Source organism: Lonchura striata, chromosome 8, assembly GCF_050655825.1.
Source record: "Lonchura striata isolate lonStrDom1 chromosome 8, ASM5065582v1, whole genome shotgun sequence".
NCBI classification, from domain to species: Eukaryota; Metazoa; Chordata; class Aves; order Passeriformes; family Estrildidae; genus Lonchura; species Lonchura striata.
In genome coordinates, this window is record NC_140710.1 from 21,335,949 (window position 1) to 21,361,372 (window position 25,424).

The 25,424-nt window shown below is 40.1% G+C and overlaps 1 protein-coding gene across 5 annotated transcripts; it reads right to left on the reverse strand.

The window, feature by feature from the left end:
* Positions 1-40: 40 nt before the first annotated feature.
* On the reverse strand, positions 41-25,312 carry WDR47 (WD repeat domain 47). Of its 5 annotated transcripts, none has more exons than XM_021547187.4 (15): positions 25,118-25,312; positions 19,217-19,383; positions 17,787-17,870; positions 17,131-17,215; positions 14,713-15,515; positions 12,283-12,409; positions 10,681-10,859; positions 10,321-10,578; positions 9,401-9,476; positions 8,044-8,201; positions 5,299-5,468; positions 4,280-4,450; positions 3,767-3,898; positions 2,086-2,304; positions 41-1,428 (listed from the first exon to the last, which is right to left on the reverse strand). In XM_021547187.4, the coding sequence occupies exons 2-15, from the start codon at positions 19,372-19,374 to the stop codon at positions 1,286-1,288; spliced, it is 2,763 nt and encodes a 920-aa protein (XP_021402862.1). In that variant the 5' UTR covers positions 19,375-19,383; positions 25,118-25,312; the 3' UTR covers positions 41-1,285. The 5 variants fall into 5 exon arrangements, with proteins under 5 accessions (XP_021402862.1, XP_021402870.1, XP_085442705.1 ...); XM_021547195.4 differs by having other exon boundaries at positions 12,283-12,406; positions 25,118-25,262; XM_085586579.1 differs by lacking the exon at positions 25,118-25,312 and adding an exon at positions 24,521-24,657.
* Positions 25,313-25,424: the final 112 nt, after the last annotated feature.

Sequence of the window (25,424 nt, forward strand, 5' to 3'; positions counted from 1 at the left end):
GAATTATAAACCAAGAATTAAAAATAACAGATGAAACAAGTGCAGGTGTTGGAGGTCTTTATTGAGATAATAGCACAGATACACTTCTATAGTTACCTTTCCACTTTTATACGATAGTTAAAAATGCTTGCTACAGTGCACATATAATTTAGTAACCAAGAGAGTCCAAAATGTAATTGCAGTTCAAATAAATAAATAACCTAAAGTTTAAGGTTTATATTTTAAAAAGTAAAAGGAACTGTACAATATGAAAATATAACAATACATAAACATTAGAATCTAAAGTTTTGTAGAAATAAAACTGCAATTTCCCAGACATAAACAGTGCAAGAAATAAAATTCAGATAAGCTTTTGAACTGGGAACTTTAACAATTCTTAAATTATCATGCAGACATAGCATTTTAAGCCATGCTGGTTTCTATTACAGCATTAATGGTATCCCTTTTACTTGAAAAATTGATAGCCATTAAGCTCACTGTGACAACTGCTGCCAATCCACTCTTTTCTACAGTACATTATACACAGAGGTATTCTGTTGCATTCAAAAAGTAAAATATTACATGTTTCTACTGAAAAAAAGTCAATATTTTACTTTTCCCCCTCCAACATGTTAGCTGGTTCAAAATGTCATGTAGTAAAAACAGCAACGTTTTTCCCAGGTTAGATGAAAAGAAAGAAAAAACCCCACTATATAATGGACTGTAATCAAGAAGTGGTTGCTACCTAGTTAAACTTTAAAGTTCAGAATTTTTTTACTAAAAAGTTGAAACTATGGAGATGTTATGAAGTTTGAGCTCTTGTTTAAAAGTGATGAATACAATAAACCTGAAAAAACAATGGAAGTAGTTCTTTTATGTGTGTGTGTAACTAGTTACATACAGACTTGATTAAAGTGTTCCTCAACTTAAGTTTCTATACAAAATTCTCATTGAGGCAAAGAACAAGGAATGCAATTAATACCAAACTGTAAACACATCATTCATGTTACTCTGAGTGCACATCAACAACAGAAGAGTTCTCCTCATAGACTTTGGCAACAAGACTACAATAGGTCACAGCAGCATGAGTTCAACATGGAAGACTGGAAGCACTGCAAAAGAATATACTAAAAACACCAAGACCTCCTAGAAACCAGAAAAATCAGTGACAGGTGCCCCTCCTCTTGATAAGACACTCTCCTGCCCAACTGCTGCTCTCTCAAAGCCTCATTATTATTACTTGTTTTGACAGTTCTGTAGTCTCAGGTCTCTGTGCTTTAGCTGCATAGTTGCCTTTGTTTGCACTCTAACCATTGTAGGTCCAAAGGGTTACAGTTCTGTCTGCAGAAGATGACAAGAAGGAAAGATCTTGCGTGTGCCACCTGCACTGAATAACTTTGTCCTTGTGCTCCCCTACCACCATCAGAGGAAGCTGCTTTGTCAGGTCCCCTGTGAAGAGGAACAGAAATCATTACTTGTGTCATGAATCAGTATCCCAGCCCTTGGGTGGAGGGTCTTTTTTTAATCAGTTTGCTTACTTTAAGCTTACATCTGTATTTCAGGTTATGAAGTCTGCTTGAGTCCCCTGTCCCTCCACCACACACACCGAGCATAACAAAAGGCCCCAGTGTTTCAATTTTTAGGCATTACTGGACACAGTACAACTTAAAAATGCAGATCTCCACCATTTTTACACAAGGTGATTAAAATTTAATGGTCCAAGAAAACCAAGTCATTTAGACATACCCAATATCTTTCCTATTCTTAACTTATGCCAATAAAAATGAGAATTACTATCGTTTTTTGGGGCTTTTTTTAAGGGTCAATTTTATGAATACTGTCCAAAAGCAATGGCCATCTCACCAGGGAAGAGTGCTAAACAGTGGTTTTACTGTAATGAGACCCTCACCCCAAAACAAGATTCACTTCACAGCCTACACTTTCAGCACCACAACTAGCCAGTTTCCAGCAGACACAATCACATATATACACATCCAACCTTTAAAAGCTCTACTACATTTTCCCATTTTAAAGTAAAACCCGATCCTTGCGCCAAGCTCTCCACTCCAGCGTTAAAAGCCCCAAGGAGGAGTTAGCCTGTGTTACCTTGCAGGTCTGTCACCTTGATCTTCATGTCGTAGGAGCCGGTGAGCAGGTAGTGCGCGCCCGGGGAGAAGCGCACGGAGCGCACGTCGCTGCCGTGGGGGTGGTAGCTCTGCACCATGCGGCCCCCGCGGATGTCGTACAGCATGCAGCTCGAGTCCTCCTGGCCCGTGGCCAGCAGCCTGCCGCTGGGATCCACTGCCACCGAGGCTACCGCGCTCCCTGCAGGGCCACAGAAACCATCCCACAGCAGAGTTAGCTGCGCTTTTGCAAACAGACAACTTTTTTTTTTCATATACAAGAATATACATAGTAATACAACACTGAAAGCCAGCCTCAAATTTAAGGTGATGCTGGTGGTTGGGTTTCTTTCCTTTATATGCATAGAATTTGTTCCCATAAATTGCTAGGAAACTAACTACTGGGTACTTAAGAAAAACAAAAGAAGTGGCCAAAGTGGTAAGAGTGTAGCATCTGGCTACACTTATTCTCTGGGCGTTTCTCTCAGGGGGGAGCGATACAGCAAGATTTGGGGCAGGTAAAGGACGGGGCTGGCTGCAGTCTCTCGCTTTCTGGGTTTTGGAGAAGGACAGTTGGACCTGCGGCTTGAGGAAAAGAATTTGCTGCCACTGCCATAGCCCAGCTGGGAGCTGCCTTTCTTCCTTCCCATATTGCCCTGCCCTGCCGGAACATCCCACAGTTCCAGCCACTGCTGCAGAGCTTCTGATGCATCCTGTCCACCACCCCGGGATTTCTGCTCATCCCTGCCATCCCAGCTTCATGCTCCCCAGTCCCTCTGGGGCACCGGCTGCCCCAAGGTTTGTGGAGCGAAGCCTCTCCTCCATCCCTTCCCACCATTGCCGCGTGCTCCCCGCGCCACAGCGCCCCCTGCAGCCGCGGGGTAAGCACTGCACCTGCCCGCCGGGAGCCAGCAGCGCCCCTGCCGGCGGTGCCCGGAACTGCACCCACGGGAAGGTGCCTGCGGTCAGGAGGCATCCCTGGGCTCCTGTTCTGTCTGGTGCTAATGCCAGAGTTGTTGTTTATCTGCCCTGTTATACATACTAGTAAAGAACTGTTATTCCTATCCTTGTATCTTTGCCTGAGAGACGCTTAATTTCAAAATTATAATAATTTGGAGGGAAGGAGTTTACATCCTCCATTCCAAGGGAGGCCCGTGCCTAGCAGGCATCTGTCTTTCAAACCAAGACAGATGAACATACCCAGCTAAGAATAAAACTGTCTTTATGGTTCGGCACTAGACACTCTGAAGCCATAATTCACACTTGAATCATAGCAAAGACAGTATTAAAGCTGCATGAGAAAGTATCTGTTCCATCACAGGAAAGAAAGTCACTCTGATGAAATAATGTGGAATACTGCAAGGAATTCACCCTGGCCCTAAGTTTCAAGGACTTCAGTTAGGTTGCTGTATTTGAATGCACTTAAAAGTGCCTGCTTGAAAGTCATAAGACAGAAGTATTACTCATCTTCTGCCAGGAAATATTACTTTAGGAACAAACAAACCAAACAACCCCACAGGTATGGATATCCTCACAAGTTCTTTCTTTAAGCTAAGCTGCCCTTCTGTGCCACAGCCTCCCCTTACATTCACTCTATATGACCTGCACATCTTCAAAGTCTATTTTCATGCCAGGCTGGTTAGAAGCATGATAGCAAGTCTTGCCTGTTCCATGAAACGTTGTTCCCACAACACGAACACAGCTTGGCACTCTCAAATCCCAAAATCTTACAGTCTTGTCTTGGGATCCAGATGCAATCATCCAGCCACTCCATGTATAAAGTGCTAAAATATGTCCTGCAAACATGAAGACTTCTTAATTTGATTAAGCATCATTAACCCAACACTGAAATATTACAGTTAGGATTATTTTTTGCATTCAGAGACTTAACAAAATGCATTTTGCATGATCCACTGCACCAGTGTATGGCAATACCCAGCTCTGTGTCTTCTCTGGGATGAGGTGGGCACTCCCTATATTAGATTAACAGCAAACACATTTAACAACAAACACTGTCTACCTCCCCTCAAAATACCTCAAAAGCAATGGGGAGAGGAGAAAAAAGTATTGCTAAAAAGAAAAACACAATTACTTTAAACCAAACCAAAACAACCCAACAACTTTATTAGAATATAATACAGGCTTAGAATGTGTGACAGAAGCCATGCTGTACCTACCAGTGTGACCACTTAGGGCATGCAGGCCTTGTCCACGCTGACAATCTGTTGTGTAAATGTTACAGTCCCCTGCTCCAGCACTTATTAAAATGGCACCACCACTTTCTGGGCCTTCCATAAAAGCAAGGTCTCTGATTGTCCCATCGTGCATGCTGAATTCCAAATCTGGTCCTGAAGGAACAAAAGTAAGGCATACTTTGTCTGTTAGTGCTGTGCTCTTTAAAGTGGCTACAGAGATAATACAGAGTATTTTGGAGTGAACATGCCACCAGGTGCAAACATGGCTGTGCACTTCAGCACAGCACACACTATTTCACTTACTACAGTACAAATAAAATCTCTAAGAATCTTGGGTTTGAGTGTCACTTGAGCTTCTTACGTCCTAAAGCTTTGCAAAATGTACATTGACCAACCATCACACAGCCAACTGCAGACAAGGTTTCTTACAGAGTACATTTATTTCTTTTTGTAAACTCTGGTGAGCTCAAAAGGCTTTCTTTGGCAGGAGGAAAAGATCATACCAAGGACAAGGCAGACTAAGTTCCAAACAGAAAAGGTAAGAGCCACATTCAACATATTGATTAGGAGGAGTAGTGGGCATGGAAAGTAGTATTTGCTAGGACAAACTTTTTTAAGATGGGTGAGAAGAGAGAACTAGGCAAGAGAAAAGGGAACTAGGAGTGGAAATAAATTCTTACTGACAACCATGCTCTAGAAGTGAGTAAGAATATCCGGCTGTTGTACTGTATATGGTGGGGAATTTGCCAAGAGATAGAACAATACCAGAGTCTTGCAAAATGAAACCAAAACACAGCCACCCAACCCAAATAAAACCCCAAAGATAATTTAAAACCTCTCAGTGGTTCTTTGCTGGATAGAGACCACAGTAAAAGGGAGAAGAGACTGAATTAAAATATTGGAATAAAAATAACAAAACATCAATATAAACTGAATGGTTTTGACAAATACTGGACAGTAATTAAAAATAAATTATTTGAACTAAATATACAACACAGTACCTGTTGCATTACAAGTTTCTGCATTAAAAGGCAGCACCTTCACATATTTATCATTAGAACCAGTAGCTAAGAGCTGTCCACAGGGACTCCAAGCTACACAGTAGATTGATCCTTTATGATGCTTATTCCTCTTGAAGCGGACTACAGGCTGTTTAGGAGTATTATAAGCACTGGTAAAAGAAAAAAAAAACCAAACATAATATTTCCTTTTATTTCTACAGGAAACAAAGTATTCCAAAATGAAGACACTATTTTTCTGTTATTTTGGGTAACATGAAATTCATATGACTACTTGCACTGAAACATTTATATGTGATCAAAGAAAAAAGGATCTCCTCATTTTCTCATTTTTTCCTTATCTTCCCATTCTACCTACTGTGACTGAACATGCAAAAAGAACTTACCCAGTCCCTTCATCTGTAAAGGGTTGATACAGATAAACTATAGTAATTATAGGATAACAAAACATTATCCCCAGAATCTGAAACTGGTGTGAGTTTTCTCTACATCCTTCATACATCAAAATCTTAATTCTATGGCCACTTTTGAATATGCACAAGTTCAATCAAGCCTGTGCAAGAAAAACAGATTTACAACTTCTACGTTAATGCAAAACTCCTGACAGCATCTAAATACATAATAGATTATGATTTGTAAAACCATATCAGCTTTACACACTGCTGAAATAAAAGCAACAGTATCAGTAATTTGTATTTCCTTGACTGCAATTAATTACCTTCCTACAATGTTCTTTTTCCACTCTCTCAACAAGAAGAAATCAAGTAGGATAAAGTATTGGAGTATACATCTCCGTATCACTCCAGTAACATCAACAAGAGAAATGAAACAAATTAAATTGGTATTGAAAAAGTTCAAAAACCTTATTATAAATACTTGAACAGAAGAGGCAGAGAGAAAATATAGAAGACAATCATCTGAGCTTGTTGAAAAACTTTGGAAATTAACATCACTTTAATAAAGAATATTAAAGGAAACCTACATGGCAGCTAATTTTATTTTGTTGCCAGAGAGGAAATCCTTTACAGATTAGCCTAAAACAGAATCATTCAATACATTACAGCTAAATGGCCTAATGCCTTATCTCACACTCTGAATTTGATTTCACCACATCTTAAGAGTGGAGGATCACTGTCTCTCTCAGGGCATGGGAGCACCTACCCAGGTCAGAGATCCCATGTTGCCAATCCACTGCATAGAAGGACTGTGATTATTTAACTGTAATATGTATCTGTCAGTGTTTAACTTTAAATGTGTGCAAAAACCCCCACAACACTACTATTATACCTTTAGAGAAAAGAAAAAAAAACCCAGAACAACTCCAAACCAACTTGTCTTTAATAATTCATCAGTTTGAAGGACAAGTTAAAAAAATAAGTTTAATAAGCCCAACAGAGCTTCAAAGAACAATTATTCTACACAACCATAGCTCTTTGAAAAGGACATAATTTTGAATGCATGTCTGTTGTTACATATTGTTACAAGGATTAGAATATCTTTAAGATAATGTAATCTCTCTGCTGACTTATAAATCCCATGATGAAGTATTTTAGGCAAACTGTAAGCATAGTTAAACAGTAAGCAGAAGAACTGCAAGTTCAGAATGAAGGAAATCTCAGTATTCCTTTCATGTCCAGATGCACTGTGTCTCTTGTCACATCAGATTGTGTACTGCAAGTACAAACTAAGGCTGCAGAGTTGCTCAAACCTTTCCTAATGAGCAGAATAAGCAGCTGTGCAGGAGCCAACATGTTTTGCACTGCTTACCAGTCAAGAGGCTGTTTGCCCTTCAAGCCCAGTAAGCTGCCTTGCATTAGGTAACAGAAATAAATTCTTTTTTGATGCGTCATACATTGCTCATAAATATTTTGGAATTAAACTTCAAAGGCTACCTTACTGATGATATTTAAGGAGGAAAAGGAAAATCACATTACTTTTTGAACACTTTGGAAGCCTGAACATCAGTCCTAAAGTGGGAAGATGTCCCAGATAAAATCACTGTGCACACTTGTAGCTCTCTATAAAATAGTGAAGTTTTCGGTGCCTGCTCTTCTCTCCTCCAAGAAAAGAACGTAAGCGAAGTACGATTAAGGAGACGGTTATTGATGTGGCAATATTTCTTTTCAGGCATATTTTCCCCATTGTATTAAAAATGGGTGGAAAAAAAACTGAAAACACAGGTGCACAGTAAACCACAAATGATGCTTTTTCAGTCAAGGAACCAATCAATATACCTAGAAAACAATGTTTAGAGTAAAACTGGCCAACAGACATACTCTGGCAAATTTTGCTGTAGAAGTCAAAAAGACACAACTTTTTCTACTGTTAAATCTGTCCTCCTGACAGAAACTGAATCTTGTGAAGCCCAGCTTGTGAACTGACACATGCCTTCTCCCACTGCTACAGCTGGAATATCAACACCACCAGCAACCAGCAAACTCAAAAAAGCCCAGCTGCTGAGACAAAAAAAATCAACACTTTTATAATGAAAAGTGTGGTCTTGTGGCAATACATCTTGCAAATAATAAAGAGAGCAAAGAAGCAGACCACAAATATACAAATATTTCAGCACATTATCTTATTTTTGTTTAGCAGTTCAGGATTCCAAAGACAGCATTGCTGTATTTATGGCAATAAAACAAAAGTATGAAATGTACAGGTATCAGTAGCTGTAGCAGAAAGAGGTGCTATGATACAGAAAAATAAATTACATATTAGCTTTCTTACCTTGGGTCAATTACTTCTGGATAGGCACAAACTCTCAAAGTTTTAGAGTTGGAACCAACAGCATATAAACTCCCACTGGGATGAAAGGCTACAGCTCTGACAGCTTGTGTATCTTCTAGAGTATTAATGCAAATAAACTGCTTTTTTGATTTGTCATCCTGTGTAGAAGGATAACAATAAAATTAGCTTATTCTCTGTAAAACTGGACATTTAAAAGCAGGTGTGACTGCTTTGTGGGTAAAGCTACTGTAGCCAAATATTAACAAGTAGAAACACAGCAAGCTGGATCACTCAAAGCACAGTTTTGTAAACAATGTCTACTCCAAGTCCAAGAATGCTCTTGAAGCTCTTTTCTTCAACTAACTTTTACAGATAATTATTAGTATTTCTCATTTTCCCTCAGACTTCCACCAGCTTTTGCTCTTCTAAACAGCCCACTACAGTTTATTTCTGTGTAAACACATTTGATCTGTGGGAAGCTTGCAAGGGGAACAAAGCAGTCTTTTTACTGAAAACAGTCCAAGTCAAGCACAGTTTCTAAACAAAATATAATATTAAACATAGAATCAGATTTTCATCCTGTATGTAGCACAAAGTTCGCACTAAATTATGCTAAGCTTTATTACATCATCCTCTTTATGACTTCATGGCCACATTTCTAAGATTATGATTTTTATTTATGGAGAAACCTTGGAATGTACTTATTGCACTTATTTCTCTATTAACTATTCCCTTGGTTTTTCAGACCATACTGTCTGGAGTACAACACTCAAAGTTTTAACCTGGAAAACACAAAATAATGGTTGTAAAAGACATCCCATCTGAACATGTGTTGTATGAGAAGAAGCTGAAAGAGCTGGTACTGTTTGGCCTTGAGATCAGAAGGGCTTTTCAGCGTGTGCATGTGTACATCCCACCAGGGCATACAAATACATGACTGGGGGAGTGAAGAAGATGGAGCAGGACTCTTCTCAGTGGTACTCAGTGAAAAGACCAGAGGCAATGAACACAAAATAAACTAAAACAAATTCCACTTCAACTTTATTGGTATTTTAAAAATACTGTGAGGGTGGTCAGGCAAGGGATAAGGTAGCCCACAAAGACTGAGGAACATCCTCCATCCTTGGAGAGACTTAAAACCCAACTGGACCCAGCCCCAAGCATCCTGCTCTCACTGACCCTCTTTTGAGCAGTGCATTTAGATTCAGTCTCCAGATGCCCTTTCCAATCTCAATGGTTCTGTGACTGCAGGCACTGCACCAACCAAAATTCATTCTAAGTATCTCTTAACAGTAAGAGGATGTCACACTCAGGATTAAGTACTAGATCTTTTGATAACACAAACAAGTAAACTCACCTCATCGCCTCGTGTCCTAGATAAATTCCCCGAAGAGTCTTCTGACTGTGGCTGAGTGACAGCATGCTCTGATGCACTGTTTTGATTTGGTGAAGTGTTTAACATCACAAGACAAAAAAAACAAAAGCAGAGAGATTTTTTGGTAAGTATTTTTTGGACTACAGTTACAGTTTCATTTTTAGAACTGACTAATTGCCGTAAAGTGTTATACATGTCTGAATCATGGCCATTGAACTATTACCTTCACAAGGGACAGCCCTTTTTGCAGAAACTCCAAGCACTTAACAAGTGAACTCAAGTTAAAAGTATTTTTCATTCTGTAACATACCTATGTATAGATACAATATATACACACAGAGAGGTGGAAGAATTGCTGCTTCTTTCAGGTCAGCACCACTTTTAGTTAACAGAAATTCATTCTGCCCTTCTTCTCCCTTCATCTAGTTTGTATGTCATAAAAAAGAAGCTTCCAGAAACTTAGAATAATACAAAATAATTTTATGAATAATTTTATGAATACTGTCCAAAAGCAATGGCTTATGAATAATTTTATGAATAACTTTATGAATACTGTCCAAAAGCAATGGCCATCTCACCAGGGAAGAGTGCTAAACAGTGATTTTACTGTAATGAGACCTTCACCCCAAAACAAGATTCACTTCACAGCCTATGCATATAAGATGGAATAAAATGTCCAAAATTAAAATCAAACATAAAATGTAAGCCATAACAAATAACCATTATTCCTCATGCATGCTGTTAAAAAAAGATTTCATAATCCCTACATAAATATTTAGAAAAAACTGATCATACCCCTATTCAATGACAAATTAATTTGATAGCTAAAGATAAATACAAACAGCTCTCCCACAGTGCTAGCAAAAAGATATTCCAGCCCTGAATGCTCTCCAGTAACTTACCTTTGATTCCCCTGTACAGGTGACTCCTCAGGGAAGGGTATCTGATTAGCTGATCCACACTTGCGAGGAGTGCTTGTATTAAGACTTGGGCTATCAGTTGTTATCCTCTGGCTACCATCTGAGGGTGCTGATGTGAAGTTACTGGCTGGATTGGTAGATGCAATCCCTTTGCTCCCATTACATTGCTGGCTAAGTGTTTGTACATCATTTCCAAGACTGTCCATACCCATATTTAATTCTCCTAGTTTCTGGATAGATCTAATAACAAATGACAAGTTAAAAAACCCAAACCATCAAACCAGGTCATTATGAGAATTTACAGAAGGACATGGGTGGGTAGAAGAATGAAACTCCCCCGACCTGTTAAGAAACTGTTCAGTAAGGTTCTGTTGCTGGTCAGCTCCATCTTCTTGATTGACTCCTCCTTCTAACAACATCTGCTGGTACAACTGTCGCTGCTGCTCCTTCTGCTCTAAGTGCTGCTGGTAGCGTAGTCTTTGTCTGTAGTACTCCTGAAACTGCTCTGTGGAATCACGAAGCTAAAAAGAAATGAGAAACACAGATGGAATTTAAATAGTTTTGGTATTTAAAATAAATATTTACTTTTTGGTTCAGTATTTCAACACAGGCATCAAAAAGCTAGGAGATTAATCTCTGAGGAGTGATGATTTTATTCTTCCTTAAAACCAGACACAATTTAGATATTAAAAAGAGAAAGCACTGCCAGCCTATGATATTCACTGTAGAAGCAATCCTGTCATAATTCTGAAAAAAAATACTCTTTCCTACAAAATTCTTAAAAGTATTACTTAAGATCATTAAAAAAAAAGTGATTGAAAATTGAAAACAAAATCTGGAAAACTATGTAAGTCATACTTTCCTTCCAAATTTAGTATTTTCTGCCACATTGACACCTCCCTGCCATGAGTCTGCGACCCAATTTACTTCTCCCTGCAGCAGTGGTCTATCCAAGTGTTACATTTTACTTCTGAAACCGGCGCCTGTTTTAACTTTAATATTCCTTATTTTCTAGACCAAGCCATCACTTGAACTTCCTTTCTCAGTTTTTTCTCCTTTACATACTGTATTTAGCTTCCCACACTGCCAACTGCCCAGGACTTGCTGCCTTCTGCATTCCCAAACCTCACTTTTCTGATAACAGCTGAGAACAAGATAAAAATGAACAAACAGAATACCAAAAACACTTTAGTCCAAGGCCAGATTACCCACACTGAACTGCCCTACATTTTCTGAATAAAAAAAGCAAACTGCATTTTTACCTAATAGAAAAAACCAGAAAAATGCTAATAAAAGAAAAAGCAATAGTAAAAAAAAAAAAAAAAAAAAAAACAAACCTTGCATGGGTTTTTGTTTGTTTTCTGGAGCGATAGCTTTGTCACCTATGATTTAAAGTTATATAAGGACACCCCCATAACTTTGCATTAGTTCAGACAATTCATACACATTGTGTCTTTGTAACAGCCTTTCCTTTTTTTCTATTAACAATTATTAACAGTTTTAATTTCTCTATGTTCTAGATGACAACTGATGCAAGATGACCTACAAAACCTAACGTTAATACCAAAAATTACAAGCTGCATGCTGGATTTCTCACTTGAACATAAAGAGCTTAGGCACTGTTTAACACAATCTAACATTGTTGGCTTTTTTTCCCCTTCCTTTTGAAGATATACACAACAGTTTAGCTAGACTGCTGATGTCACAAGGCACTCTAATCAGCTGCATTACAAACTCATATGACAGCAGAACTTTATACAATGGGGGGACAAAAAGTAGTAGTTGCTTTTACAAGATGCAATATGGCATTTTTACCACAGTAAAAACAAGATTTCAAAGCAACCCATTGTCATGCATGAAATTCTCCACACAAAGGCAAATCATTATGAAGTGACCAGAACCCAGTTCAAAGGGCCTCATTATTTTTAAACAAACAAACACTACCTCGTTTTTCTCTTGCTTGGCTGATGCCTGACTCTGTGCTGCACTGAGTGGTTCATTTTCTGGAGCAGAGCTCTGGCACAAGGTCTCACTGCCAATGGGATGCTGGGGCTCCACGGGAGTATCACTTCTCGCAGCAACATGGAAAAGAAGAGATGCTTAACTGAGAAAAATTAAGAGTAGAAAATCAAGTGGAGAAAGATAACATTCTTGAGTAAGATCTGGTAACAAAAACATGCAAACTACTTAAGTCACATCAAACTGAAGATACTGCTTAGGAAAAAAATGCCACTTGCAAAGTGTTACACTGAAGAAAATAAACTCCTGACAAACAAAAAGCACAATCAGTTTCCAAAAAGCCTTACTACCATAGCACACCCCAATTTCATTTTTTTATACCTACATTTGAATTCTACATAATTTAAACACATTACTCAATATCTTCAATTTCAAAGCAATTATGTGCACAAAATGCATATGATATACGATGAGAGGAAACTCCTCCCAAAGGTGTCAGTTTAATTATTACCACTATCAATCTAAATTGAAACCAATATCCATGGATGTTTAACATTCATCCACTTCAATGCTCCAGAAAGTGCAAGGTAGAAAAGTGCTTACATTGGTTTTGCTTTTCTTGAGTTACAAGTATTTCTGCATGACACTCTTTCCAAAATGGTTGGGCAATCAATCAGTAAATGTGCAGAACACATTCCAAGCCTTGGATGCTCATCTTCAGTTTTGTCAACTTAAAGTCTTTTACTCAGTGACTTGGAGCAAATGTTTCTTAGAAGTTATTTTAAAGTTTTTTGGTACCTCTGTACATTAGCAAAAGTAACTCAGCCAACTGAAAGACAATTGCTTAATGAACTCAACTTACAAAAGAAATATAGTGTTTCTGTCATGTGCAGGAGGAAGCAAGGACCAGATTTACATAAAGCTCAGCTTCTATCCTTGAAAATATTGCCATTTAGGCTGGACTGTTCACCTGAAGCTGGATTTTTGTCTGAAAAACGTAATGACTTCTTGAAAACTTCTGGCCCTACAGGTTTAATCCTTTAATTCTGACCCTCTAATCCTAACTTTGAAGAGATGTATTATTAATTAAAAAACATGTTGCAAACTTCACATGAAAAGGCCTACCTAAAGATCTGCAGCAATGAATCATCTTCTTTAGCCCGCACAATGATGCTATTTGTGCAGAATTAATCTAGTACTCCAATATTGAAAAGGGAATTAAAAACCTCTCACAAATCAGTTTTAACACTGGACCTTGGTCTACTCACACAAGTGCTAAAGTTTGCTATAGAGCAGTAAAATTAGAGGATTCACCATAAACTAGTATCTTCAGGAGGTACATGACTGTATTTCCATTATCTCTGGTGAATTGACATCAGTTTGGCAGCGTTTGTTTCCTTTTTAGTGGGTTTAATTACAGCTGCTCTTTACCATAACACAACATATGGAATATTGCTCCAAGGCAAAACTAATAGAGACACCAGCTGTGGCCTGGATTGATCACCACAACCCCAAATGTCATCTGCTGGCCACTGCACCCAAGTGCAGGGCTAGCTACCCATCTGGTCCTCTAAGAGGCCAAAAGGGCTGGCATCTGCTTTCCAGGGAAGTCTGACTATAACCATTAGAAAGGGACAGAACTGCTGATCAAAAGAAAGGCCAGGCAGAAACATGAAGATAAACTCTCAACTCATAAGCACCATTTTTCCCAGTTACCAAGACATTCTCTCAAAAGCTAATTTAGAAGTCTTACATTTCCTTAGAGAGCTTATTAATAGCATGACCCAACTATCTCAAAGTCTGATACAAAACCCAGAATACCTTCAGCTGCTTTACTCATCTTTGGTTTAAAAAATACAAAGTAAATATTTCAGCTGAGCTACAGTTGTAACAATTTACGTGATACAGGAATGCTACAACAATGCCACACTCATTTCCACCAACTTCAATGAGATACGGAAATTGCTCAAGTATACTTAAGTAACTAATTTACAGTGTCAGGACCAAAATTATTTATCGAGACTTGAGGACAGAATGCAATGGAGAAAGAAGATGGGAGTTACAGCTATTTCACTGTGTCCATTTATTTATCTGGAATGGAAGAACACAATAATACTGAAAACAAACCCTAGCTAGACCATATCACATACTCAGAGCATATTTGTGCTCTGTGATAGGAAACTTTAAGAAGGCCCAAATAGAATACATAAGACTAAAACCCAAATATGAAAATCTATTTAGAACATAAAAGCATAAGGAAGAAAACACCCTCAATACAGAGTTTAATTACAACAGAATTTAAACAACCAAATTATGTTTCAGTGTTACAATTTTGTTTAGAGTTACAGTGCAGGTAAGAACACAGAAACAGTGCAACATAAGCTAAGGCAAAAACAGAGCTCCAGCTGCACTTACCGCTCTGGTGACTCTTCAAAAATGCTGTGACATTCAGTATTCTCAAGCATGAGACTCCTGCTGAGATTCTGTACTCCAGGGTAATGGAAATTAGCGAAGGAGTGTGACATGGGAGAAGTTTTGGTCCCGAGGTCTGTGACCCGCTTGTCATGATTTGTCAAGCCACACGAGAGCCCATCTAAGGCGGGGTTTAAAGAGCGGGTCATGTAAGCGTCCGCTGACTGAGGCCGTCGCATTGGGGATGATGGATAAGGAGAAAGTTTGCTGATAAGAGGTGTCAGAAGATCAGCATAGGCAGCTTTTGTGGGCTTGAGGAGTTTATCAACGTGAATATTAAGCATCTTTTGTTCAAAAGCACAAGAAAACACAGTAGCTGGCAGATTCTGCAGCCACGATAATAAGCTAAGGTCCAAATCATCACAGCCATTACCACACAAAAGATCAATGCCCAGCAATACTTCACTTTCTGTGATTTCTTCTCCTGTAGCTTTACTCTGACAGAACTCCACACAACATTCGTAAAGCAATCCCTTCATTACAAGCTGAAACAGACGATTGTTACTTGCTTTGAAGCCGGCCTCGCTCAGTTTCCTGTCTGCTGGGATGAACTCTGCCACCATGACACAGGCTTCTTCAAAGCAGTGCACCCGAGCCGTGCTGGGATTCCAGTCCTTGAACTCGGCGTGGTTGGTGAGGCGAGGCAGCGTCAGCAGCAAGCACAGTTTACTGTAGTCTTCCTTAGAGGGACAGTATTCCTCCAGCGCATGCAGGCACTGCACGGCCTCTCGCATGGTGAATTCCAGCTATGGAAACATTAATATCAACACAGCAATCTGCAGTGCATGTGTTCCCACAAGGAAAAAACACTTAAAGAACAGGCAGCAACAAAATTTGTCTGCTATCATTCATTTATTACTATATATGTTTTTTTAAGTAACATATAAGCAGTAAGAGTTGGAGATTGCCGATCCAAGTGTAGTTACAACAGAGACAAATTCCTACATGCTTTGACTTCCTAGAATCCCCCATCCAGTCCCATTTTTGGAATATTTTCATGTCACTGCAGGTTTGATGGGCTTAAAATTTTAAACCTGTGACTGAGCAGCTCCAATTCTATTGCAGCACAAAAGGTTACTTCCATTCTCAAAGCCAGCTGACTTATTTTTCCCTTTATTTCTACAACCTATGCCAGTAGCTTTTAAAAAAAGCCTTGTAGATTGCTCTAATTTCCAGTGATTAGCAGCTTTTACACTGAGATTTTTCTCTTGTTCAATCAAAAATGTTAAAAAAGTTCAAAGAGTTCTCAGAAGGTAAGACCTCCAAATGAATAGAGGGCTTTATTACAAAGCCTGTTGATAGCTAAGAGCCAAGAACCATATTAAATATGCAAAATCAGACATTTTTAGTTACACAGATTTAAAAAGCAGTAAAAATCCCCACTTATTCTTGTTACCTAGAGACTTCAATACTTTGACCCACATCACACCAACACATTTGGCAACAACGAAATAAGGAACATTAATCTGATTTTTTCCCTCTCCTGCTGTCCAAGTAACAGTATACAGATTGAGAAATTAAAGGACTAGTACTCCTCCTATTTACACCTAGAAATATGGACATACTTTTAACTTTCTCTACTCCGCCAAGAAAAAACCCTGAAGTACAACATAGGTGTAATGGGACAGAGAATTAGAATCAATTCAGTCTGGAAACCAAAATCACTTGCCTTAAAACTAGTGTCATTCTTCATTTTTAATTGCATAACATTTTTGTCTTAGAAATTTGGTACTACTGTATTGTCAAAATAAATGAAAAACTGTAACTAATTTCACAATCTGCACTCCTTCTTTGCTAGTTTGAGTTAATGTATCTTTCCATATCAAAAACTTAAGTCCACAACTCCTGCTGTTTGCACATTTAACTGAAAGAGTCCTTTGTGAACACATCTGCTCCCTCAAAAAAACAATTCTGACCTTCCTCTCCAAAACAAACAGAAATTAAGCATAAAATTCATTCAAACTTTCATCTGCCTCAAATTACCACAATAAATTTCTGTGATTATGACACCTGCTTCAGAATATTTCTAGGGGTGTAAAAGTATTAAAAAAAAGGAGAGTCCTATACTTCAGAATAGTGGCCTAAACTAAATCTGAGGGTCAGGACCACAGACACAGCATATGGTCACTGATCTATCTGCAAAGTTTCAAGCAACCCTTTTATGTAAAACTGTATTTGAGCTCAGGGAGCCACACTCACTTCCAAAGAATACTGATTACTTTACCAGTGTTTATGGAACCATTTGGTAATAGCTAAAATTTGTGTATTTAACGCTGGGAGCTTCTGCTCTGCCTTTAATCAGATTAATTGCAGGAGATTCTCTGACAACAAAAAAATCCCCAAACCAGAAGCAATTCTTACATGCTGAGGCTCATCTTCTGCTGACATTGCATTGTTCACACATAAGGCTTCCAAGAATTTCTGCTTCATAATAATGTAACGAAACCTGCAGGTGAGAAGATAAATACTATACATCTTGCTCCAGAGTAGTTAAACATTATTCTAGAGACAGGAAGGATATTTTACATTGAATTTCTGAGTTAAACACAGCTGTTGTCATGACAAGGAACACTGATATGAATTTTTTAAAATTGGTAACCACAATGTATTTTTTTAAAACAGGAAATATTTTTTCTGTACCTTTCAGAAATATTAAGAATATGCTTTCAGAAATATTCTATTATAAATATCAGAAGGCTAATTAGAAAAAAAGGAAGTATAGCAATCATATTATATCTTGAACAGAAGTATGATAGAGCATCTATTAAAAGGTTGTACAACATGCATCATATTCCTAAAGTGTATGGCACATGACACCTCATTACAGAAATGTGTACACATGTTTTAAGTACAAGTTTAAAAACATAGGCACACATTTTAGAACAGCACAAAGGCTACAAAAAACCAAAAACGAAAGTGAAAAACTCATAACTACTGTTTTTCTAGACAATTACTTAGAAATCCATGTGTTTTCCAAAACTCAAAAAAAATGAACTCTGACATACATTCTATTTTACCTTTTCTTGTCGAATTTTTCCATACATTCAAGAGGCTGAATAAATTGAAGAACCTCATCCCACTGGCCATCAAGAATCAGCTGCCTAGTAAAAGAAAGGATCATTCCTTGAATGTTACTGGACAAGAACATCCCTTTTCTAAGTAAGATGTTCATTTAAATAGAACACAATAATTTAAATACACAATAGGTCACCAATCCACTTTGAAAAGTCAATGTTTTGCACAGATGCCAAAATAAATGTTTAATAATACTAAAGTAAAATCCAAATCTGTTCTTAATATTTTGAAAAATTAACCGCATACTAGAAGGACGCATTTTAAGTAGTTTTAAAGGCACATTAGAAACGACAAAATGGTCCTGTGTCTCCTGCACAGCAGCTCCAACAGGATCAGTGGGCTGGACTGCACAGGCAGAGCAGTTCTCTTTCTTCATGCCCTCCTATTACACAGAGCTCTCTATAAAAGGCCTGAGGGAAAGCTACAAGGGAAGGATGAGTTTCTCCAACTAAGCTAACAATGAAACAACAACAAAAAAGTTTGATTAATAACTTGAATCTTTCTGAAATTCTTCTTTCATTTCATTTTAGACTAATATATATAAATTTTAATGAAATGGGAAGACAGGTGAGAAGATTTGTTCAGTGATAAAATGTATTTTTAAATGTTTCAAGAACAGCTGGATAAATTGCTTTCTCATGCTTCAATATTATGAAGTACCTTTGGCATGAACAGAAAATATCAATGCTGAAAAACTAGTGTGGATGGATACTGACTCTTTTTGATAATATTGAGGGCAATATCCTGAATGGTAAATTGCACCAACCCTCATGCCTTGATGATAATAGATACTCCCTTTCACATTGTTAAATTTAAGATAAATCTAAGTATTATTTTGAAAGACATAATATTTTTGGGGAAAAACTCTGGAAACCACTCAGCCTTGATCTTAGCATAAAATACAGCAAAAACTTTCTAGAAGTAAATAAACCACACCTTCAGGGCAATGTGATTGGTAAGCAGATAATCCCACATCACAGATACCAACAGCCCTTGCTTTCCCATCTTATTCATGCCTATAGTTTTTCCCCAACTTATTCTGCATTGGCACTTGTTAAGGCTCCTTCCCACTTGAATCCATTGGTGTGCCAGAAAAATAACAATGTTAAAATGAACATGCAAACAAAAAAAATCCATGTCAATGCATGCTCCTGCTGCCTGCTCAGTGACTCTGAATAGCTCACAGAAGGATGTCTGCGACTCCAGAGCTGGGACACACTGCAGGGCTGGGCCACAGAATGGGACCACAAAAAAGCAAGATAAGATGAGGGGACAATCTCTTGTTTAATGGCACAGGGCTGGTGACTAAATCATAGTCCAACTCCTGGTTTTCCTAAGTGTGATATTTAAGCACCAGAAAAAAGAGTCCTACCTTAAGAAGAGCATGTCATCTGAAAACAAGCCATTAATGACCCCACTTTCTTTCTCAAGTGCCAGCATGCTGATGTGAAGCTTTCTTGAGTTCAGAAAATCTAGTATTAGCTTAATTATTTCAGCTTCTTTAACATTCACTGTTTCTTCAGCCGTCATGATGGCAGCCTAAAAGGAAAGAAAGAATTTTAGCCCTCATCAATATCTTATTTTCTGCTTGGTTAGCAAATGTTGGCTACCAATAAAAATGCAGATTTATAGGACATATAGTGGCATTACAAAAATTAAACAAGTAATTCATTTTGAGGTTGACTATGAAGCCATAATTAGGATCTACCAATGCACTTGCAACTTTTCCGTTTCTGTCCTATGCATAAATAGGGGCCCAGATAAACAAATATACCAAGGAATCAATCCCCTAGCAGTGTGAAAATATTGTGCTTACTAAGTCAGCAATATGTAAAATTTTCCTCTCTGAAATGCAAACAGTGAAGTTCAAAGAGCATAAGAGTCACTTACTATGTCATCATCTAGAGCTCTCACATATGAACTTAAATATTTCTAATACATATAAAAAGCACAGCACACTAAAAATGCCATCTCTCCTTACCTTAACTTTGAAGTAGCATATGACAGCTAGGCCAGGGGTTTCTATTCTTCCTTCCTAAGGATGACTATTCCTGTCTATTCCCCTTATGAAGGATCTAAAGCTGCCAGCCCAATGTGGCCTAAGACAGAGCCTGATGGCTGCCAGACCCTACGCACTCACTCGCCTCCAGCTGCGTGCTCCTGGCCCTTCCACAGCCCTCCTCACTTCTGCCACTGCAGGAGCTTTTCCCCCAGCTCATGTGGTTGGCTCAGTGTCCTAATGAGCTGTCCAGCCAGCCAGAGAAAGAGGGCAGATGGAGCTGGGGCCAGCAGGCTGTTTGTTTAAAGCTCCTACAGCTACAAGGTCCAAGCTCCTTTGCAACACAATTCCTCCAAGGATACGAGAACTGCAGCATGTACTCCTCTTAGGAAACCTAAATTAAATTCTTCTTTTGGCTAAGTCTTGCTTGATTCCAATAAGTATGACAAAGTAGAAGCTCCTGAACTTTATTTTTCAAATGGTACAAAGACTTTACAAGTAACTCCTAAACTGATCTGCAGAAAAAGATCTGTGGATGAGGGGAGAAATCCACTAAGCCAATCTGCCCAGCAATGCTTTATCAGGAGTCCTAAAAAACCCAAACCAAACCCCCCTCCACGACAGCAGTACTCCTGTAGCTATAAGAATATGATTTAACACCAGGAAAATTTCAGTTTAATCCCATGTTACTACTGCAAAGAGGGGCAGTACCTCTTCTCAGCTCTGCACTCCCCCCAGCCAGCTGCCAGCCCCACAGCTGGGCAGCGTGCTGAGCCCAGTGCAACTCGAGCATTTACTCGAGCACATGGGCACTCATGCTGGCACAAGGAACTAGCAGAGCTTTGCTCTCTGGCAGCAGCAAAGGCTTAACCTGACTTCAGTGCACTCTCATAATCAGTTTAATACCAGAGAAGAAACCAGGCCAGTGAGGAACCCTCAGCAGGAGGCAACAGCCCCAGGAAGAAGGGGAGATATTGGAGGACAGTACAAATGAATAAAGGTGGGGGGAGATGACCACACAGAGCAAGACAACCACAGCAATAGGTTATAGTTTCCAGTGTCTCTCCCTTACAATTCAAAAGAGCACATAAAAGTTGTTCTTAATTCCCTCATGAGATCATTCACTTATGCAGATCCAGCAACTGAAAGACAACCAGCTGTGGGCAACCTGAAAAATTATGCAGCCTTCATGTAGTTCATCCTGGTGTTAACAAACTATCTCCTACTAGGGAAAGATGCACAGAATCTGAGTTTGACTAAGTCAAATAAAACAGTCAGAGTATTAACAAGAAAATAGTTATTTACCAGAGAGGAAAGGAAAAGACAATTATTCCATTAAGCTCCTCATTATCACTGTAAATCAATGCTAGTGAACTTGAAGGGATATTTGTACCTTAGGCCTTAATAACATGGTTTTTTGCACTACTGTCTAAACCCCCAAGTTTTCCATCTTCCTCGCAGTTATATGCAACTTTTTTTTTTCCACCTAAGTTTTTGCCAGAACATTTGACTAGCAAAGCATTTGATTATAGGAGCACAGTTTATTTTGGAACAACAGAGACCTAGTTGTGCCAGATGAAACAGCCTAACTTCTTAAAATGGCTGGGTCTAATTCTCATTTTAGTCACAGAAGACTCCAATCACCATGTATTTTGATGGGTTTCATGAAAGACACGCCCAGAGACCATAAGCACACTCTCAACTAGTAAAGGTAAAAGAAAAAATTAAACTCTGGCTTGCAGAAAGCTTTGCTAAAAGAAAGATACACACACCCACAAATCACAATCCCGAACCTGTAGAAAGATGCTTTTTCCTTAAGTTTTAGCCCTGCTTAAACTTCCTCTTTTGACAATTGGATACGGATTTTTGGTCCCAGAAAAAAAATTCAACCCTACCCTTATACACTGAAGGGAAAAAAAATATCAATACACATTTAACCAGCAGTTTAGTATTAACATCTTAATGCACAACCTCACCTAAAGCATTTACACTTCTCTTTTATTAGGCTTCATGATACTGGTGGTTTTTATATAAACTAATTAACCTTCTTGTCAAAAGACAAAGTAAGGCTTAGGTAAAGCTATACTGAGATTCTCCATCAGGAAAAAAAAAATCAGACTAAGAATTCCTTTGAAGAAAGGAACACCAAGTCTAGCATTTCAACAGGCTCTGCAGGACAGAAGTGTAAACAGGAAGCCACCCTACACAGTTTCCAAGCTTGTCTTAATCATATATTATACTGATGACAAAATAAGCTTATTATTCAGTACTTTGATTCACAGTGCATCTACATTATGTAAAATTCAGCATCTGTCTTCCATTTTCCATTGTAGTTTTTTAAAAATAAGAGGTTTGTCTTGAACATAAAACCCCTGACAATTTGAACACTTAACTTCATTTACCTAATTTTCATAAATTAGGGTAAGGAATGATTGCACCCTCCATATTTGATATAGGACTAGTAACAGCACTTTTGGGGTACAGTAAAGAAAAGTGTATAACAACATCCAGACTTAGTTTGGATACTGAACTTCTGAAAGAGTTGAAGTACGCCAATAAGCTCATCCATTACAAGTATTATGATAATATTCAGTGTGCATTCCCTATCAGTGCAACACAAATAGCTAGAAAAGAACAGTAAACCTACTAGAGAAGATTTTCACAGTTGATGGTTTTTAGTCTGATGAACTCAGACTTCTCTTACAAGCATTATGCTGTCAAAGTAATAAGCAGCATTTTATCATGAAATTATAACTATACATAGGCTTACACATCACCCTCTATAATAATCGATGAGGTTTTCTGCCATTCAGTGGTATGTCAGTACAAATAAAAGAAATAATAATTCAAAACCAAACAACAGCAGGGAAACTCAAGATTAGAGCTCAAGCTGCATCTTTGGTCCATCACACTGTACTGCTTTCTGCCAGCACATATGGTGCAGAACGTCACAATCAGCTCAAGTTCTAATACTCAAGAATGATTGATGCACAGCATTAGCTTGAGGTATAAATGAAAGCAAATAAGAATTAGAGCTTAATATTTCAGGTGCCTTGTTTTAACTACACTTCCAAAACAACCTTTTTATCTTGCCCAGTCTTTTCAGAATGGCACTTCTCCACATCTTCCTTCCTTCTCCTGTCCACTCCCTCTTATCTTCTGCTAGCTCTGTATTTATTTTTCTGCATCAAGATAACAAAAATCTTCTTGCCACAAACCTGACACATCTTTCCCTTTAACTTTAGTGGGTAAGATGTTGTTTAAAGAAGCTCTTTGGAACATAATGTCAAATGCTAAATCTCCAGCTAGAGGCTTCACCCTTGTTCTGCTCTTACTCATAGTCTAAGAACATGCCAACAGCAAGAACCCTCTCATAGTGTTAAAAGAATAAGACAATAACTCTTAAAATATTAACATATTTATAGCCACTGATGCATATAAATATACTATTTCAGGAAAATGTTTATAAACTAGAAGCATCTAAAGATAGGTAGCTTAAAGAGAGAGACTGTCTAGTGTTTTCTTAGAAGAAGATTAAAATGCATATGCATTCATATGATAAAAATTAAAAGTTTAATACTGAAAAAAATTAGTGAAATTCTACAGTAAGCATTATTCATATGTTATTTATCAACTCAAATCACTTGCCACTAGCATAGAATATACATTTGGAAAACCAGGCAAGGAATATAAAGTCTCTAACTATTTTGAAATACAAGAAAAAAATATTACAGTTCAAATCTTAAGTGTCATGCTCTGAGAGCAGTGACACAATTTAAAGGGACACTCAATGCCAGATTAGGAGCCTCAGTTCACTGACAGCTGCGATGCAGACCCAACAACCCCAGCATCCTGGTGAGCTGTCACAGAAAACCTCAGTGTGAACAAGTCATACATATTTAAAAAGCTGGCTATTTTGCATTAAGCTATTTCACCTTTCAAGCCACCCCACAGTCGCTTACATTTGACTCTCCTGCCTTCCCAGAGGCCACTCCAGACTTCTGGGTACACAGAGCCCACAGAGCGCTCGGGGTGCAGCCAGTCCCTGGTGGCTGCCTTTCTGAAGTGCCCCCAATCATCTTCAGTTATTCTGTATCAGAAGAATTTATAATTAAAAAAAAGGAAGACTATAGGCCCATTTTTTATCACAACTGATTCCCACAGCAGTCAGCAGAGCTTGCTGACACCCATCTCACCCATTTCACTCTAAATCATACAATTCATTATCGCAAATGAAATGCACTGAGCATACTAAGGCCTTAACAGAAAACCTTCACTAAACTTCGCACAGCTGAACTCCGAGGAGACCTTTTCTCCTCCAATACACAGCAAATCGGTGTCCTCTTACACACCAGTCTCTCCTGCCTCGGACAGATTTTTCGCTGGCTTGCCATCTAGTAATCCATTTTGTTCCCCTGCTTAGATCAGCTGTTGCTCCCGAGCCACCCGGTAATCCTTGTCTGACCACGCTTGGGAGGTGACCGCAGAGCCTCAGGATTCACCAGCCCCTGTTACAACACGCACAAGCCTTGCCCAGCGCATTCCGCACCGCGAATGACAAAAAGGTGACATTAAATTATGCAATACTTCACATCACAGTGAAAATATAAGGCAGAAAAACAAGAAACGCCAAACAACTTCCAAATACTATATATTAGCGCATTATGACTGTAGTACCCCGCGCTGTTCGAACATTTTCTTCCCCTCCACGCGCGAATATATAGGATATCCAGATCCGCCGGGTTTACAGCAGCCGCCCCGGTCAGCTGCGCCGCGCCGAGCCCGCAGCAGCATTCCGGGAACGTGGGCTCCGCACCAGCGCGGGCAGGGCCGCACGGCCCCGGCGCAGCTCCCGCGGGGCGGCCGGGCACGGAGCGCGGCCCGGGCACGGAGCGCGGCCCCGGGCACGGAGCGCGGCCCCGGCACGGAGCGCGGCCCCGGGCACGGAGCGCGGCCCCGGGCACGGAGCGCGGCCCCGGGCACGGAGCGGGGCACGGAGCGCGGCCCGGGCACGGAGCGGGGCACGGAGCGCGGCCCCGGGCACGGAGCGCGGCCCCGGCACGGAGCGCGGCCCCGGCCGGGCCACAACAAAGGGGCGGCGGCGCTCGGGCGTCGCCGGCAGCCGGGACGATGCGCCCCCCGCGGGGGAACCACGGACGGGCCCCGGGGCCGGCGAGGACGCCGGGCAGCGCCCACCTGGCGCCGCAGAGGCCGCAGCCCCAGCCCAGCCGGCCCCAGCCCAGCCGGCCCCCGCCCTCCGTCCCGCCCGCTCACCTGCGGGGCCCCGGGCCCGTGAGCACCGGCACCGGCGGGGCGGGAGGGGAAGATGGCGGCGGGCCCGGCTGCGCGGCGGGCGGGCCCGGCCCGGTACGCGGTCTGTCTGGTGCCGCTGTCGCTCCGCTCGCCGCCCGCCCGCAGGCGCCCCGGGGCCCTCCCGGCGCCGCTGCCGAAGTGGAAAGCGAAGGGGGCGGGCCGGAGCCGCCCCGCCGCGGGGGCGGAGGGAGGGAGGGAGGGACAGATGGCGGCGGCCGCGCTGGGCGGGGCCGCTTTGTTCGTGCGGGGTGAGCCCGCCCGCCCGGCG

Bases quoted from the DNA above. Each gene is read 5' to 3' on its own strand.
- WDR47 (XM_085586579.1), bottom strand. From the start codon at position 24,637: ATGCTGCTGCGGGCTCGGCGCGGCGCAGCTGACCGGGGCGGCTGCTGT. The intron at 3,899-4,279 runs GTAGGTACAGCA...TCATGTTTGCAG, and splicing joins TGCCCTAAGTGGTCACACTG to GACATATTTTAGCACTTTAT. The intron at 1,429-2,085 runs GTAACACAGGCT...TCCTCTTCACAG, and splicing joins CAAGGTGACAGACCTGCAAG to GGGACCTGACAAAGCAGCTT.